The sequence below is a fragment of the Marmota monax genome, unplaced genomic scaffold (assembly GCF_021218885.2).
Source record: "Marmota monax isolate L192 unplaced genomic scaffold, Marmota_monax_Labrador192_F-V1.1 WCK01_AAM20220418_F8-fsc00149, whole genome shotgun sequence".
NCBI lineage: Eukaryota > Metazoa > Chordata > Mammalia > Rodentia > Sciuridae > Marmota > Marmota monax.
The window spans coordinates 4,077,379-4,095,413 of record NW_026693170.1 but is presented as its reverse complement, the minus strand read 5'-3'; the positions used below and the strand labels follow the sequence as shown (position 1 = coordinate 4,095,413).

Sequence of the window (18,035 nt, the reverse complement as noted above, 5' to 3'; positions counted from 1 at the left end):
GTTCAATCCTCAGGATTGAACCTCCTGTCTCCACCCCATCTTCCCCCAAAAAACTTTTGAGAAACAAGCACAAGTAGAGATATTCCCAGAGTCTCTCTCACACACCCCCAAAGTAACAGACACATGAACAAATGGACATAATCAGATCATATATGGTCACAAATGCAAAGACACAGAAATTCGGACACAGAGAGTAATAGAGAAATAAATTCACACTGGCATAGACATATTTAGAAAGATATGCACAGGCAGATGCTACCAAGAATAAGAAGAATTTTGAGTCACAGACACAGTAAAGTGACACATACTCAGAGATAAGTAGAATACAATAGGTCCTCACACACCCAAACGTTCAGACTCACATGGAAACACTGGTACAGAACACCTCGATCCAAAGACCCACAGACAGACAGACACCTGCCAAGAGGAGTCCTCTGGGTCCTGTACACAACACTATGTTTCAAGGCACTTGTTCCTGGGTGTGTCCAGCTGATGGAAAAACCCTAGGCAGCGCCCGAACGCCCCCCAGTGGCGGCTCCTGAGAATCGGGCACGGTTCAATCCGGGCCACAAACTTTTTTAGAACAAATCGTTTGTGGGGAACTGGGAGGAGAGAGGAAGTCGGACGTGGGCGAGGGGCGGGGTGTCTGGACTGGAACCTCCGGGCCCACGTGAGTGTCTGTCCCGCCGCTGAGTGGGTGCTGTGTGTTTAGGTTGCTGTGGTGTGAGCTTGTAGTGTAACTGTCCTGCGTGTCTTTGTCATTCGATGCTGCCTGCCTGTGCGGGCGTTCGTGGACATATCTACATTGCATTTTGGTGTATTTTCCCCATTTGATGCATCTGATCTGACTCACGCCTGTTTATCTGTATGGTGTGTGCCTTTGTCTGAGTACAGGCTGGTGAGGCTTTCGTGGCCTAAGGGAATGGCTCAGTAGGCAGTGGGCGCCTGCATTGTGTATCTCTGCTTGTTTTTTGTTGTTGTTTTGTTGCGGCGCTGTGGATGGACCCAGGGCCTCTGGAATGCTAGGCTAGCGCTCTGCCTCTGAGTTACACCCCCAGATCCGCATCGTGTATCTCGAGTCTGTAGCTCATTTAAGTGTTGCCTTCTGAGTTCAGAGGCGACAGGTGGCGCAGTGTGAGGCATTGTCACTTTTGTATATATTAGCGTGAGACTTAATTACAGATCCGGTGTTTGAGCTTGTCGGTATAGATGCCAAACAGCCAGATTTACCGACCAGCACTATAGGATGTTCGGGATGGAGATCTGCGAACTTCTGAAGCTCTTTTCGAAGAGGTCGGCTCTGTGGTCGCGTGCAGAGCGTCCGTTTCACGTAAGGTACCAACCATAGAGAAAGGGCTGCGAACCTAGGATCGTGGGAAGAGCCGCCTGTGAGATGTACTACCAAAGGAAAGGGGATGCAGTGTCCTTTACAACTTTCCTCCCGTTGTTAACCTAGCCTTTCTTTTCAACCTTTCTGGGCTATCTGAAGACAGATTTTGTTTATCCATAAACAAAATCTAATAGCTTCTATTCCGTATACCTCCCTCTACAGCTAAACTTGTGAGGCAATCTTCTAAAGAATGGCCAATCTGGTGAGCTTTTCATAAAGCGGTCAATCTATCCCGGCTTTAGTGAAATAAAACAATATTTGCGATTGGTGGATAGATTGTTTTGAAACCGCCCTAACGGCAAGGGGTGGGCCCTACGAGAATTCATCTCTTTCCGGTTTCTTAAAGGCAACAGGAAGGAGGGAATTTCTGCCGACACCGCCCCCCCCCCCCTGCCTCATTTGGTTGGTTCTAGTGATTTTACCCGCTCGGACTCCTCAAGGGGCGGGAGATCTGGATCAATCAGAATGCCTGTTACAGAGAAGCTTAGTTTGATCAAAGGACGGCGGAGGAAAGGCCTTGGGGGCTCTCTTTCTGAGAGCTCATCCTTGATTGGTGTAAGCCGTTACTCCCTTTTCCTCATTTGACCCTACAGCGGCTGGCGCGCGGACGGTACCCAATCAGCACGTGCTCCGCCTCTTGCCTTTTCCCGCCCTCCGCTCCAGCCGCGGCTTCAACGTAGGCCAACGCTTCCTCCCCGACAGCTCCGAGCCCCTCTCGGCCTTTCTTTTGAAAACCGCGCTCTGATTGGCTGAGTCTCCAGGCCCGCGCCCGTTGTCCCGCGCGCTGGCCAATTGGCACTCGTGTTGCATCGTACGGGACATAGACGAGGGGGAGGTGGCGGCGGCGGCCATTTTGAGCCGCCGCCGCCATTGGAGTGGGGGGCCCCCCCCTTTCCCCCTTCGCCTCCTGACAGGAAAGGTTTAAGGGGGACAGAGCCCTGGGAGGCCGGGCCGGGCTCGGGGGCCGCCCCGGGGGCCCGGGCCATGGATGTGCGCCGTCTGAAGGTGAACGAACTTCGCGAGGAGCTGCAGCGCCGCGGCCTGGACACTCGCGGCCTTAAGGCCGAGCTTGCTGAGCGGCTGCTAGCGGCGTTGGAGGCCGAGGAGCCTGACGACGAGCGGGAGCTCGAGGCCGACGACGAACCGGGGAGACCCGGACACAACAACGAGGAGGTCGAGACCGAGGGGGGCTCCGAGCTGGAGGGGACCGCGCAGCCACCGCCGCCCGGGCTGCAGCCGCACCCCGAGCCCGGCGGCTACTCGGGGCCGGACGGACATTGTGAGAGTGCGCGGGGCGGGGGCCGGGGAACCCGGAGTCTGGGCCGAGGAAGGGCTGTGGGACGCGGGAGTCCGGCGTCAGAGGTGGGGAAGACGGTCTGAGGATCGGGTGATCCCGCGACCCGCCGCTGACAAGGACCGGGGCACAAGGCCCTCGGGAGATCGGAGGGTGGATCCTAGCGTTCGGTGCAGGGGAGATCGGGGTGGGGGCTCGGTTTCAGAGATGACAAGGACGCGAGCAGGTGGGGCCCCGAGACCGGAAACCGTTGTTTGTGGAGCCTGAGAAAGTCGGAAGGACGAGAGGCTTTCTCTTTGCGATCTGGGGGGAGGGTCTTGGAAATGGTGGTCCTGGGTTCGGAACTGGGTGGGCTTGGCGGCGGGGCCGGCCCAGCGTGTGGACAGAGAGTAAGGAGCCGTGTTCCCAGGGTTGGGGAAGGAATGGCCAAGGGTCCTGCCTGGGCTGGGACAGTTGTGAGGGCGGAGGATCTTGAGTTTGCGGCCGGATGGGGTACTGGGAATTCTCGTGTTTGTTTCTGGAGTGGGCTGGTGAGGTGGAGGCCCTGGTGCCTTTAGATGGGAGCAAATGATCGCCGGAGCCTTTGGTGTTTGGCTGGTGAGCATTTAGAGGATGTGGGAGACCAGCGTGGGGTTGGACTTTGAGGGGCCCACATCTCTCTTCCTGGGCTCGAAGACCAACCTTGAGACAAGCACAACTTGGGCATTTGATGCTGAGAGGTCTGAGAACCTTCTAGTGGGCTTCTAGAGGAGATGCAGGGAACGTTGGATGTCCAGACATTGGCAGGGAAAGGAAAGATGTTTAACTGGGCATAGGAACTGAAGGTCTAGAGCTGGGAAGACTCTGAGGACAGATAGCTCCAGGGGTTACAACTTAATGGTTTGGGGTTAACTATGGACATTTTTAAAAACGGGGGTAGCTGAGGGTGGGAGCAGAAAACAAGTTGATGGCATTTGAAGTTGATGAAGTATGTGAGGGGCAGAGAATCCTTGTGTCCAGCATGGAAAGTGTATATAGCTGGTCTAGCAAATGTGGGGGAGGGGAAGCGCGTAGGTTGTAGAAAGAGAAAGGAATTAACTGTTGACTTGGCCTGGGGCCCCAGGGTGGAGTAGGGCCAGTGTTTAGGGGGCTGAGTCTCTCCAAAAGCGAGTTCCTAGGTCCCTAGAAGCAGTTACTTGTGTGCTCAAGAAGTAGTGGGGAAACTCCATCAGCCAGGAGGTGTGAGTATGAGAGTGAGAGGGGTCAGGGTAGATGTGCAGTCCTCTCAGGAGAGGAGACCATGATAGAGGAGAGATTGAATCTGTTACAAAAGGGTAGCTTTCTAGCAGGACTGGAGAATGGGATTGGAAGAGCTAAGGAATAAGTAGAAAGGACTCTAGTGGCCTGGATTTGTGGTGTTACTCTGAAAAGAGTGTACCTTGAGTCTTGAGGGTAAGGGAGTAAGGAGTGAAATGAGAACACAGAAGAGATTTGGGATTGGCATTGGGAACTCACTTATTCTTGAAAGGTGAGATCTCCTAGAGGAGGCTCTGAGTGCAGATTTGGGATAAAATGGCTTAAGAATTTTTCTAGGACCCTTATGCTGGGAAGACTGAATTCTATGGCACAGACCTATGAAGGAGAAAGGAGTGGCCAGCATGTGTGCCTAGAGCTGAAGGGACCCTGGCAGGAATGCCCAGAAGTGCCTAGAGGGCAGTCCTGGCTTGGCTGTTGTCCAGAAGGGTCTTTGAAAGGAGAGCAAGTTGTGTGCTTTAGAGCACAAACTCTAGATTTGAACTTTATTTCAAATCTGGCTCCAAGACTAGGGAAGTCACTTTACCCCTGTGAGCCTGGTTTTCTTTTATGTAAAATGAGGATAATAACAGTGTCCCCCAGGATAGTTAAGAGCAAGATCATTTGTATGATGGACTTCACATTGGACGTGCCTGTTACTAGGAGGGAGATGTTTTAGAGAGTGGAAAAAGAACCCCAGAATCATTGCTTCTATGGGTGAGGCTGCCTCTGTGGACACAGGAAAGATGCTTGGGGAAAGAGACTCTAATGGGGCTTTGTTGGGTGAAGAACACTATACTTAGAGCCTGGAAGAAGTAGAATGGTTTGAAAGGACCCTATGTTCCAGTTGAGATATTCTGTTTCTTTTTCTGTCCCCCTACCCTCATAACAAAATTCTTGAGGCTCCCCTCCACTCCTACTTCAGCCTTGGTAAACAGACCTGTAGCAAACCATGTGACTTGTGACTTTCCTCCCTTTGGGCTGCACCTGGTTTGTGCCCAGATGTATTTGTCCTCTGAGAAAGGATCCAATCAGTTAACAAGTGGCAGAATAGTCTCTCCTTCCCTGTGGTTCTGCCTCACTGCTGCTGGCACAGCCACTCCCCAGGTCTCTGGAGGCTCCTAGCAGCCAGTTCACCCCTGGGGTGGCAAACCTATGTGCTGCCTCTCCTGAGCTTCTAAAGTCCTCTCTAGATTTGGCTACCAGGTTCTCCTCTTTGAGGGAGCTTCTCATTTGGTACTCTGCTTTGAGTCCCTCCTCTAGACTTTCACATGTGTTATCCCAACCCCAGGAATGTTCTCCTTTCTCATCACTGAGTCATCGCCTGTGAATCCTTGGAGTCTGGGTCTATCTCTTTCTTTCCAGGTCCCTTTCTCCTGGTACTTATCACCCCGAACACAATCAAAATGAAATGGTTTTGTACAAGTATTTGTTTAACGTGTGGCTGTCTCCCTAAACTCAAGGCTTCAGAGGAACAGATTTGTCTTTAACTCTGTTCCACAATCTGGTGTGTAGAATGCACTTCATGAATAAAATAGTGACTTTCTTACCACTCTTCAGCGGAGCTGCACACATAAGACACCTTTCCAAAACCCTGCTAACCAAATGCCAGCTGTTTAGGACTTTGCCAGTGAGCCTGAAGACCATTGCTGTGATTCCTTCCCCATTTCCCTCCAACTGAGATGGTTAGCATTTAACTTTGCCACTATTGCAGCATGGAAGACATTCTTGAACAGGGTTGGCTGGGCGGGTGAGAATAGTGAATGAGGCTGGACTGAAGGGAATTCCCCAAGCATTATATTAAACCATCTTTGCAGCTAGGCTGCTGGTATTGTATTGTATTCCGTGGAGTGCCAGGTGTCTGTGGAGTTGCCCCCTATGCTAGAGTGGGGACTTAGTTCTCTGATCCCACCATCTCCTTATTTCAGCTGGAACAGTTATGTTTCATTCAGTTAGTTGTATATTTTGGGTTTCTAGTCACAGGTGGACTTATAGCCTTTTAAGAGGCAGGAAGGCATACCGTCGGGCAGTTGGGGCCACTGCTTGTCCAGATTGCTTTTCATTTTGAAGGTGTTATCATACTTAACCTTCTGGCAGATGATTGGCTCCAGTGGGGATGATGTCATGTAGCATAAAAGAAGCCATCTCTAATCCAGGGTCCTCTAAAAAGCACCCATCTAACTATTGTTTTTGTTTGTTTGTTTGTTATTGTCATCGACTTAAGATGTCATGGACAATATTACCAGGCAGAACCAATTCTACGAGACCCAAGTCATCAAGCAAGAAAATGAGTCGGGCTATGAGAGGAGACCTCTAGACATGGAGCCACTACAGCAGGCCTATCGGCCAGGTAGGAAAGCTCATGTACTTACTCCTTTCACAGAAACAGAATCTACTTGTGGCCCTCGCTCTGCATGGAGTCTTTCTTCCCAGAGAGGCTTTGCCTCTTCCCCCGGGGGGCCTTACCTTTGTTGCTATGACAAGGTATTATTTTTTGCTTTTTTGGTTTTGTTTGGTTTGGTTTTGAAGGAAAGAACTCAATCCTGCTTCTAAGTGTTAGGAGAGTGGAGTCTTCATGGTATGTTTTCAGGTGTTAATATCAATGTTTAAAGGGTTTAGATCTGGAAGCTAATACTTGAGTCTTACTTAGAATCTTAGAATGTAGAAGCCAGGCCTTCTAAATCTAGTCCAGTATTTTCCATGTTTTGAAGAACATTTTTCTAGGAGATATTATTAGGGGCTCTTTGGGACAATGTTCTTTAGCCACGTGCATCTGCAAATTACAACATAGCTATACCACCTCTTGGAGATTCACTGTGCTCATTAGAACATTAAAGGCCCTGAGAAGTCCAAAATTGAATAAACCCAGTGTCACGTTGTTTAAACTTGGAATTTCCCAAACATGGAAACAGATCTGTGCTGAGCAGTTTTCCATAATGCTGCTTTGGGAAACATAATGTAACTCTAGGTTGGGAAAGTGGCTTGTGTAATGGTAGGATTGTGATTAGAATCCAGGAAACTGACTTCCAGATCAGTGCTCTTGGTAAATAAGTAGCTTTCTTCACCATGTAGGTCTTACTATTTAGAAAGCAGGGTCCCACTGTGAAGCAATGACAGACTTGTGTTCCTTTCTCAGTGTTGTGCCCCCCGTGTCTTTTCTTAGTGAATCTAGTTGATCTGTCTAATTCCATTCTGGTTCATCCACAGAATGAATTCCCCAGATGGTTCTTGCATGTGGCTCAGGACATAATGAATGTAGGTTAAATTGCATATTTGTGTCAGGCTCTGTGAGACCTGTGGGATCATTGACCCAAGGAGAATATTTTTTGTGCTGTTATCAGCAGACATTTGTCAAGGGTCTCCTCTGAGTCCAGCCCCTACTGGGAGCCTTAGAGGCTATCTTCAAGATAACCAAGCACCATCCTTGCCCTGGAGAATCAGGAACCTTCTTTGAGAGATTTGGTCCCCATGTCAAAGCTAAGGAGTGAGCCAAGTTAGTCTTGGATTAAGTGCTGAAGTAAGTAGAGTGAGCCAGCCACAGCAGCAGAGACAGGTGCTGGGGGAGGTATGAGTTGAGGCTGAACCATGGTTTACTCTTGTGTAGCCATCAATTCTTGGAGTCTAAGACTGGGACTTTTTCTTGGTCCATAGAATGTTCTCCTATCTTGACTTCCTATTTATCTTATGACTTAATTAGGTTATTTAACTTATGGGAGGGCTAAATTGCAGACCCTTCTTTCTAGAATGATTCTGGGGTATGTAGGAAGGTGACTAAAGCCAGTCAAGTTTACTACAGGACCATAATCCTCTGTTGAATTCACTTTTTCCCTCCCTTGTCAGACTGAAGAATCTTGGTAAGGACTGAGGTAGAGAGGTCTTTGGGAGGAGAAATTGGAGAATATAGGGTCTAGCCTCTCAGTGTTCAAAAGGATCTTAGTCTTCTAGGGCTACCTTCTACTCAGGGTAGGCCAAAGTCATTACCTACTTTTGTGGGCCTTTGGCAAATTAGCCAAAGACAACTGTTGTACCTTTAGGTAGGACCTTAGAGAGCTTGTTCTAATTTACTGCTGGAGTTCCTCTACTGCCCCATAAAGCCTGAGAGCTCTCTGACATCTGTCATTCCATCAACTGCCTGCTAGGGTGCAAGGGTGGTATCTCACAAAAGCACTGGGAGTGCTAGGGAACCTCCTTGCATCCTGATCCTTTTCTCTAGCACAGTCTCTTTGACTTTGTCTCAGCAAGTTCTCTGGGCCACTGCAGTCAGGAACCTGCCAACATCTCTTAGTAAAGGGGACCCAAGAAGTGGTAACTAAGGAGTTTCTGAGTGATTTTGTACCATGTGGATTTGTCCTGACAGTAGAAGTGAAGACAGAGATGAAGCAAGAAGCACCCCCCAGCTTCCTGCCGCCCGAAGCTTCTCAACTCAAGCCAGACAGGCAGCAATTTCAAAGTCGAAAAAGGCCTTATGAAGAAAACCGGGGACGTGGATATTTCGAGCACCGAGAGGATAGGAGGTGGGTATAGGAGGCACTAGTCACCTTCATTCTGGTAGTTCTCCATGCCCTTAGCCTCAAGCTCACTGAGAGGTTGAACAGAGCTCTCCCTGTCCTTGTACCCCTTCCTGCACTCACTGCCACATGGCTTTCCTAAGTTTTTGTTCCTTCCCCCTTTTCCTCCCTGCTTATGATCTGCAGAGTAAATTCTAAACACCTTATATTTTCACATGTGAGGTGCCAGCCTGCCTCATTTAAGTCCATCTTACTGCCCATGCAGTTCTGCAGTGTTCCATTCTTACTGGCTGCTACATGTTCCTGGGTTGGAAGATCTCTTTCTCACCCCTACTCCCAAACACACCCGCTCCTTCTGTCTACCCAGTCAGCACTCCCAGTGCTTTTGTGAGATACCACCCTTGCACTGGACACTGGGCACATAGAGGTGATTTGAACAGTGGGCTTTTCTTTCTGTTGTCCAAATGTAGGGACAGAGATAGTAGTCAGGATGTGGGTGAGTTTCAGGAGCTTATAAGAGGGAGTGGCCTCTGCTCTGGCCATTTCCCTTTTCCCTTTCCTGACAAGCCCTCCCCCTCCTTTCCCTCCAGGCCCTGTCCTACCCCTCCCTCCCTTCCCTCCTTCAGCTCCTGTCTGAAGCCTTTTCTAATCATGGAAACTAGGAGTAACCACTCCTCTGATCGTCTGGACTGTTCAAGTGACACATTTTATTTCCTACCTGGTGAGGTCCACTGTCTAATTAGCTTGTTACTCTCTTTTAAGAAAGGGCTTGGGGGCTGGGGTATAGCTCAGTGTAAGAGTGCTTGCCTCCCTCGCATGCACAAGGCCCTGGATTTCATCCCTAGCACCATAGAAAATAGAAGAAAAAGCCAGGGTCTCACAGGCTATGATTAAAGTTAGGGAATGGAACGCACCTCAGTGGGTTTCCTCCACTGCCTCCCACAAAGCAGGAGCCATCTGCTGATGGAGAACAGAGGAGGATCCTTGCTCTGACCCAGGAGTAGCAGGAAGACTTCCCAGGATGGACTTAACATGTCATGAGTTCAGCTTTGTGCCAGGCTCCATGTTAGCCCAGGACTGGCAGGGCTAGGAGGGGCCTCCACCAGAGGGAAGCCTGCAGCCAGAGGGGCAGGGACTGCCTGATCTGCACACATTACGAACCAGATGTCCAGGCATGATGCTGGGAATTAGACCCCCACTTTCTACCCTTCTTTCTTATTCCATACAGCAGGAGCCAGCAGTATGCTGAGTCCCTTTTTTAGTGTTTTGGTAGGAAGATATCTTATTCATAATTTAGGACACTTAAAGACAAAAAGAAACTGGGAAAAAAAAAGGTCATTTTAAATCCTCTCAGAGACAGGGTTTTAAGAAGATATAGATAGATAGAGATAGATAGATATAGATAGATTATAATTACTGGGGTTTATCCAGGCTCTTGCCATTGCCCTTCTTGGCCCAGCACCCTTGGAATACTGTAGCCTCCCAGGGCATGGGCATGCATCAGAATCTTGGGGTGTGAGAAAAGGTCTGTGACAAAGCCCCCTAGATGGTCCTGATGCCTTTCCCTAGCAGAGCACAGCATTTATCCCTGGCCCCATCTAAGGAGTTAACAGCCATTGCTTTCACTACAAGTATGTAGGGTTCCAGACTTCTTTTGCTAAACTCTGGGAAGAAACTAAGAAGCAGGAAGCAGTTGGAGGCCACATGTAAATTCCAGCAGAACCTTTATTTCCCTTCCTCAGTGCTTCTCACACTATTGCATAACTTAACCCTCTTTCCAACACAGGGGTCGTTCTCCTCAGCCTCCTGCTGAAGAAGATGAAGATGACTTTGATGATACCCTTGTTGCCATCGACACATGTGAGTCCTCAGAGTGCCCACTTGATGCTGTCTTCCAGTTAATATTGGAAAGTTATTAGCTTGATCTTCTCCAGAATCCCTGTCTGGCATTATTAGTCCAGATGGGAGCTCCAGCATAGCTCTGGAGTCGGGACACTTGTGGAGACAGAAGACCTACTACTCCCAACTACTCTCAGCTTTGGGGACCCTCAAGCAAATCATTCTACTTCTCCAACTTCTCTGCAGGGAAGAATAATCTCCTCAGAGAATGGATCAAAGAGGATTTTAGAAACCCAGACCCACCCTGTACACACAAGGGGTTGTCATTTAATCAGGGAAAGAATCTGAGAGCTGCTGGGGAAACTTAACTCTTTGATGACCAGTTCCTAGTTTCCATCAGCTGCTCATGTTCCTGGTGAAATCAATGCCACTTTGTCTTCTGAGGTACTAAGCTGACCTGCCCTGCTCTCTATCCTCCAGTTTTCTTTCCACTGCATAAGTGGTTTTCCCCTTGACTGTGCATCTAAACACTTGGAGGAACAATTATGGAGGTCTCAGACCTAAGATAATCTGAATGGTAGAGCCCAAAGGACTTTTGTACCTAAAAGTCTGTCCGGGTCTAAGAATAGCACACTTATGAACAGAGCAAAAGGTTAGTTGTTTGTTCTTGTTTCTTTATGTACTAGTGTTTATAGAGCACTGGCTGTGTGCTTTGATAAGAGGTGTGTCGTAAGTTTCTTCTGTCACAGGCTCTTAAAAACAAATCTTCCCAGAGTAAAGGTAAACTTTTGTTGTTGTTCTAAGTTATACATGACAGTAGAAAAAGGTAAACATTTTTGACTATTGAGTGGTTGTGGTCTTTGAGTTAGCATCTGCTCAAATGCCAAATATATAGACATTGGCACTCAGCCTTTGGAGAAAGGAGAGCACCTCATGAAAGAGATGGTTAGGAAAGACTTTCTTGGAGGCACGACTGGCTCCTTGAAGAGTGGGAAGAGTCAATGCTACAGCAGGAGAAAGAAGGCAGAAGCCTGCAGCGCATCTGGCTGTTGGTGCTTGGATGGCAGGTGTGGATCAGGGTCAGAATCTTGTACAACTTTTGGCAACAGAATTCTGACTCCAAAAGAAGTAGAGTTAGCACAGGGACGTGGTTGGAGTGTATGTGTCAGTGATTAGCCTTTTTGTATTCTAAAGTCTAAATTTGAAACTGGTAAGGATGTGGACCCTCTCCCTAGCAAATATCTATCCCCATCGAAAGATTTCTCTAGTTTCTAAGGGTCCTCCAAAAGCCCAACCCTTGAATCCCCACCAGATGAAGAACCCCAGTTCCTATGTGGGGTAGCATAGGCCAGTTTGCTGACCCTTTCTTTTCAAAGGGGGAGTAGCTAGAGGGTATGCCCCTTCCTCTTGAACCTTCTCTCACAATGTGTTAGCTGGTGTTAACACTGTTTCAGAACTTCCCCCTACCTCTCTGGCTCTCCTGAGAACTGTGTGTGTGTGTGTGTGTGTGTGTGTGTGTGTGTGTGTGTGTGGTGTTGGAGATCGAACCCAGAGCTTTGTGCATGCAAGGCAAGCACTCTACCAACTGAGCTATAGCCCCAGCCCTCTCCTGGGATTTTTAAGACATCAGCTAATGGCGGGCTTTTTCCTCCACAGATAACTGCGACCTGCATTTCAAGGTGGCCCGAGACCGGAGTAGTGGTTATCCACTTACTATTGAGGGCTTTGCATACCTGTGGTCAGGAGCCCGTGCCAGCTATGGGGTCAGAAGGGGTCGTGTATGTTTCGAGATGAAGGTGAGTGGGAGCAACAGAAGGAATAAGGACAGGAAGTAGAACCATCTGATGGAATAACTTGTCACCAGCCACATTTACTAGATCCATGACTGTAGAAGATTGAGCATAAACTGTGCCAAACAAAAGTAAGCTAACTACCAGATCAGAAAACAGGCCAACCATACATACATTGCTTCTTTTTGTGTGTGTGGTGCTGGGTATTGAATCCAGGGCCTTGTATTTGTAACTGAGCTATATCCCTAGCCCTATACATTGCTTCATCACACAGACTTTTACTTGGTGTGGGATTTGTTCCAGGTATTTTACAGCCAACCAGTCTAGTTTGGCTGTGTCTGTAGAACTGAGGAAAGGAGTTCTTTGGAAGAAGAGTGATCTAGAAATAACAGACTCAGGTATCAGTTACTTTAAAGTGAGGTAAGAGAGAAATCAGGGAAAAGAGCTGCCAGAGCAGGCCACATTCTGCCATCATCTCTTCAAAGTTTCTTGTCATGTTCGCAAAAATAATACATTGCTTATGTTGAACAAGGTTCAGAAAACACAAAGGAGTATAGGATAAAAAAGTAGAAGTTGGGCTCATGTCATCTCAATCCCTATCCTACTTCCCATAGGTAATTTATGTGTTATCAGTTTCTTGTGTATCCTTTGTACATCTGAACTTAATTATGGTAGCTGATATTTGTAGAGTACTTTACATGCACAAGATACGGTGCCAGGCTCTTTATGTTGTAGATTATGTCCATTAATCCTCGTTGTATTATCACAAAATAGGTACTGTTCTATCCCTAGTTTTTGGAGGTGGAAGCGAAACAGGGTTATATTTTATTGAGTAAGATACCATCAATGTAAGTGGCACATTCTTTTATATGTCCTATATACTGTCCTATATAATGCTGTCCTATATAATGCTTTCTTATCACATCAGTTGTAAGATAGATTGTTATTTTAGAGACTTTGCCTTTATTTTATTTATTTATTTTTATGTGGTGCTAAGGATTGAACCCAGGGCCTCACACATGCTAGGCGATCGCTCTTCCGCTGAGCCACAACCCCAACCCTTAGAGATTTTAAAATGTAAAAAATATGGGGCTGGGGTTGTGGCTCAGTGGTAGAGCACTTGCCTGGCATGTGTGAGGCACTGGGTTTGATTCTTAGCAACATATAAAAAAGAAGTTAATTAATTAAAGATATGATGTCCATTTATAAATAAAAAAGGAGTTTATTAAAAAATGTAAAAAAAAGTATAGTCAGTTTGTTTGTTTGTTTATTAGTGTAAAAAATATGTATCTGAAAGTTAGTAAAGTATGATAACTTTCCCAAGGCCACAAAACATTAAGGTAGATAGGGACGTTAAGTAAGCAGTCAAAACTTGATAACTTAGAGGTAAAAAGTCAAAAGGTGTGGTCTTTTAACCCCTAGTTCTTTAACTTAGTGCTGTTTCTTGGACTCTTTCCACCTGTACATTAGCCATGCATCATTCTTTTGAACTACTACATCTTAATTTTGAGGGGAGGTTGTACCATAATGTAACCAGTGCTGTGTTGATATTTTTTTTTTCATAAATGTATATAAAAATGTTGCACAGAATGTTCTTGCAAACACTTATACAGTTTATTGTTGTTTGTTTGTTTTTTGGTACTGGGGATTGAACTCAGGGGCACTTAACCATTGAGCCACATCCCCAGCCCTTTTGTATTTTATTTAGAGACAGGGTCCCACTGAGTTGCTTAGGGCCTCACTAAGTTGCTGAAGCTGGCTTTGAACTCACAATCCTCCTGCTTCAGCCTCCTTCCAAGCTGCTGAGATTATAGGCGTGTACCAACTAGATTGCCCTCCAGAGACATCGCACTGACTTTTGCGGGGAGGGGGGTTTGCTGAGGGATTGAACCCAGGGCTTTGCACATGCTAGGTAAATGCTTATACTGCTCAGCTACATTTTCGGCCTAAGTTGTCCAGGCCAGCTTTGAACTTGTAATCCTCTTGCCTTCAGCCTCCTGAGTAGCTGGGATTACAGAAGAATTCCACCATGTCTAACTTTTACCAAATATTTTCATAGTTACGTCCCCTATAGCAAGTGTTAAAACTGAAAAATAACTATATTTAAAATTTCTCTGACCCTGTACGCTCCCAGTCATTTCAGCAGTTTACTTCAAAATTGTCACTATTTTTTAATGACTGATAAACTTTCCTCCTGTATTGCTTCATAACCCACCAGCTTCCAGAAAATCAATCCTGAACCTTCTTGTCCTCTGCCCTCAGATCAATGAGGAAATCTCCGTGAAGCACCTTCCTTCTACAGAGCCTGACCCCCATGTTGTCCGTATCGGCTGGTCCCTGGACTCTTGCAGCACCCAGCTAGGTAAGGAGAGGTCAGCCTGGCAATTCTGAGAATAGGTTGATTGGCCCTCCCTCTGGATTCTTGAGGGTCCTGAGATTTTCATTTTAGTGTAGGACTCCGAACTTAATTAGCCTGTAAAGGAACAGGGAGAGTAAGTAGGTATGTGTCACCACCTGCCTTTTGACAGATTTAACTGAAAGGGCCATGGTTCGTGGAATAATTCTTCCATGAAGACCGAGTTCATTCTTTTTTTTTTTTTTTTTTAATATTTATTTTCTAGTTTTCGGCAGACACAACATCTTTGTTGGTATGTGGTGCTGAGGATCGAACCTGGGCCGCACGCATGCCAGGCGAGCGCGCTACCGCTTGAGCCACATCCCCAGCCCCCGAGTTCATTCTTAACCTTCATCTTTCAGGAGAAGATCCAGAATTCTCTTCAGAAAACTGTTTCCTCTCTTTAAAAATGATCCTCTCCTTGTCCTCGAATCATGATGAAAATAAGTTCTTAAGCCCCATCAAGTTCTATGAGAGTGTTCTGTTAAGTCTAATAGCAGAGTGAAAAGGGGAGCAGAGAACGGTGGTGCCAGGGCTGGTTGACAGAGATGTACTGGGGCTGGTCATTGAATGGTTTTGAGTTTTCATAGAACACCATACCTCAGCAACCTTTAATTACAATCTTCTGAACATTTATTTATTTTGTTTTTTATGCATATTCAGATTAGGTCATGCTATGAATACTGTTGTGTTTCTTGGGCATGTAGTTTTCAAGAAACATGGCTTTTTGACCACTACATAATTTTCCATTTTATACTTGTGTTTGGTTTTATGTTTTCCAGTGCTGGGGAAGGAACACAGGGCCTCACACATGCTGGGCAAACACTTCACCACCTCCAGCCCTATAGTTGTATTTATTTAATAAATCTCCTTTAAATTAATTGCAAGTTTTGCTGTTAAATACTTGAGCTCCTGTTCTTATGCATAATTGCCTAAACACTTAAAACTAATCTTTAAAAGAAGATAGGTTAGTTCAACCCTCAGGACCATAGGAAAAAAAGGAAAAGAAAAAAAGTAGTGTTGTTAGGTTAAAAAGAATACAGTTTTAATTTTGATATGTATTAGAATGTTTTATGTAAGAATCATGAGTCTTCTCATTTTGTCTCAGTTTTGAAATATGGGTGGTGGACAGTTGAGGAAACAAAATCCATAAGTTCAAGTAATATGTCCAGAGGCACAACTGAAAAACTACTATTTTTAATATCTCTCTGACCCTACACATTCCCAGTCGCTTTGGAGGTCCTGGTTTCACTGCAACAGGTTTTTCAAAATACTTCAAAGTTGTCACACAGCTAGTTCATAGCAGAACGACACCTAAAATTCTGGCTGGTCAGCTCCTGCTATTCTGCTAGGATGCTCTGACCAAGGAACTGTAGAACCCAGGTGTCTACAAAGCGTTTGGGATCTCGATCAGACCCCTTCAAGCACCCAGTTTTGTAGCCTGTTGAAATCAAATCTAGTACTTTTCCCAGGGTTTAGTCCTCATTGTCTTTCAGAAGCAAAAGCCATCGTCTGATTTCTACCAAAAGCATAGTGGCCCCAAAACATTAATGACAATATCAGATGTCACAGGTAATGATGACATTGAAGCACAAAGCCTCCTCCATCCCAGAAACTCCTATTCTTCCATATTTTCCCTTTCTCTGCATAGCAGTTCAGTTCAGCCCCTACCTCCAGATTTAACACAACCAAAAGCCGTCTAGGCCTTGGGATTTCTGCATAGTAAAAGGCTTCCTTTCAACCTATTTACCCTCCGCCTCTCTACAAAAGGGGGCATCTGATTAATAAAACTAGTTAAGGAAATAATTTTTGTCTTTAAAGTATGTGGCAGCTATGCAGCCTCTTATGACCACTGCAGGTTTAATGTGACAGTGCCTGTTTCTTCCATCAGGCGAAGAGCCTTTCTCCTATGGCTATGGAGGCACAGGGAAGAAGTCCACTAATAGCCGGTTTGAAAACTATGGAGACAAGTTTGCAGAAAATGATGTGATTGGCTGCTTTGCGGTGAGTGTTAGCAGCTGTGGAAGTTGGCAGAACCAGATGTTGGTCTGCAGACTACTTTTCTGGGACACCTCTCTTCATTTTCCACCATATATCCAGCCACTTTTGTCATATCTCTTTGTCTTTCTTTAAGACTAAAATAATTATATTATTTTGTGTGAAATTCTGCTATTCTCTCCCCCTGATCTTTTGTGCAAAGCTGTCAGATTGCCCCCCAAAGAACGTTTGCCGAGTACAGTCTTCCTCTGTTCCTAGATACCAGTGTGATGTTTTCCAACTGGACTTTTGCTAGGAAATAGCTTATGTGCTCTTGAAGTAAATGGTATTGGCTCTTGTCCCTCACTGGCACCTTCAAAACCTCTCTCTTTCTCCCTTCACATTAGTTGAGTTGACTTCCTATAGTGTGTTCACTTCTGCAAGAGGAGAGGCAGGTGCAAAAGACAACACGATAGAAGGTGTCTGAGCTGCTGCCTGAGGCGATCCTGGATAGTAGTGACCAGCCATCACTGTTATGGGACGTGGTTGTTGACTCTAGGGCCAGGCTTCCTCGACCTGTTCCCTTCTAATTTAATTTAACCCATTAAAAATACAGTGATGTCTGGCACATAAGTGCTCAGTAAATACTCCTTGATATAATTAAGTTTTAGGATTTATAAGCAGTTTGTAAAATGTACTATGAGGTCCCCAAGGAAATGACTATTACTTTGGATGGTTCCTTTTGGTATTTTGCTCTCCCCACTCATCATACTGTACAATATTTTTTTTTTTTTTTTTTTTTTTTTTACTTTTTTAAATTTGAAATAATTTTAACTTAGAGAAACAAGAATAAAGAATTCTTAGAGGTCCTTATCCAGATTCTGACAGTTTACCACATTTGTTTTACCATTTTTATGTGTGTACATGGGGTTTGGGTATGTGTGTGAGATTTGTGTTTGCCCATTTGAAAGTAGATTGCATACATCATATTTTTTTTCTTAATATTTCAGTGTGTATTTCTCAAGAATAAAGCTATTATCTTAACCACATTGTAGCTATCAATTATACATTGATATAATCTAATCCACGGCCCATGTTTAAATTTTATCAGTTGTTCTAACAGATTCTTAAGTGCAGTTTGGTTTCTGGTTTAGGATCTGGTCCAGAGGGCTGGGGATATAGCTCAGTTGGTAGAGTGCTTGCCTCGCATGCACAAGGCCCTAGGTTCAGACCCCAGCACCACCAAAAAAAAAAAAAGGATCTGGTCCAGAATTATGTATGCATTCTATTGCTATTTCTCTAATCTGAAACAGTTTCTCAGCCTTTCTGTATATTTCATGCCCTTTTCAATAAAACTTTTTTTTTTTTTAACCAAAATTGACCAGGTTTATACTCTCTACAAAGCATTGTAAACCCTGTGTTTTTCCCCATTTAACAGCAAATCCTGGCCATCTTTCTTTGTCTACACAGATGATATAGAGCTAGTTATATTAAAAACGTTTTTGGAGGCTGGGGTTGTGACTCAGTGGTAGAGCACTCACCTCATGTGTATGAGACCCAGGTTCGATCC

The 18,035-nt window shown here is 45.8% G+C and overlaps 1 protein-coding gene across 6 annotated transcripts in view; it reads left to right on the top strand.

Moving 5' to 3' along the window:
- The first annotated feature begins 576 nt into the window (after positions 1-576).
- The window catches only part of Hnrnpul1 (heterogeneous nuclear ribonucleoprotein U like 1), a 34,713-nt gene continuing 17,254 nt past the window's right edge, over positions 577-18,035 (top strand). Inside the window, exons 1-7 of one of the 6 annotated variants that reach the window (XM_058583011.1) lie at positions 577-670; positions 6,181-6,306; positions 8,314-8,470; positions 10,251-10,324; positions 11,960-12,099; positions 14,356-14,455; positions 16,380-16,492. In XM_058583011.1, the coding sequence (XP_058438994.1) occupies positions 6,186-6,306; positions 8,314-8,470; positions 10,251-10,324; positions 11,960-12,099; positions 14,356-14,455; positions 16,380-16,492 (705 nt within the window). In that variant the 5' untranslated portion in view covers positions 577-670; positions 6,181-6,185. Of the gene's footprint in view, positions 671-2,235; positions 2,670-6,180; positions 6,307-8,313; positions 8,471-10,250; positions 10,325-11,959; positions 12,100-14,355; positions 14,456-16,379; positions 16,493-18,035 lie in introns of those variants that run through there. The other 5 variants (XM_058583012.1, XM_046455665.2, XM_046455666.2 and 2 more) reach the window with 5 other exon arrangements.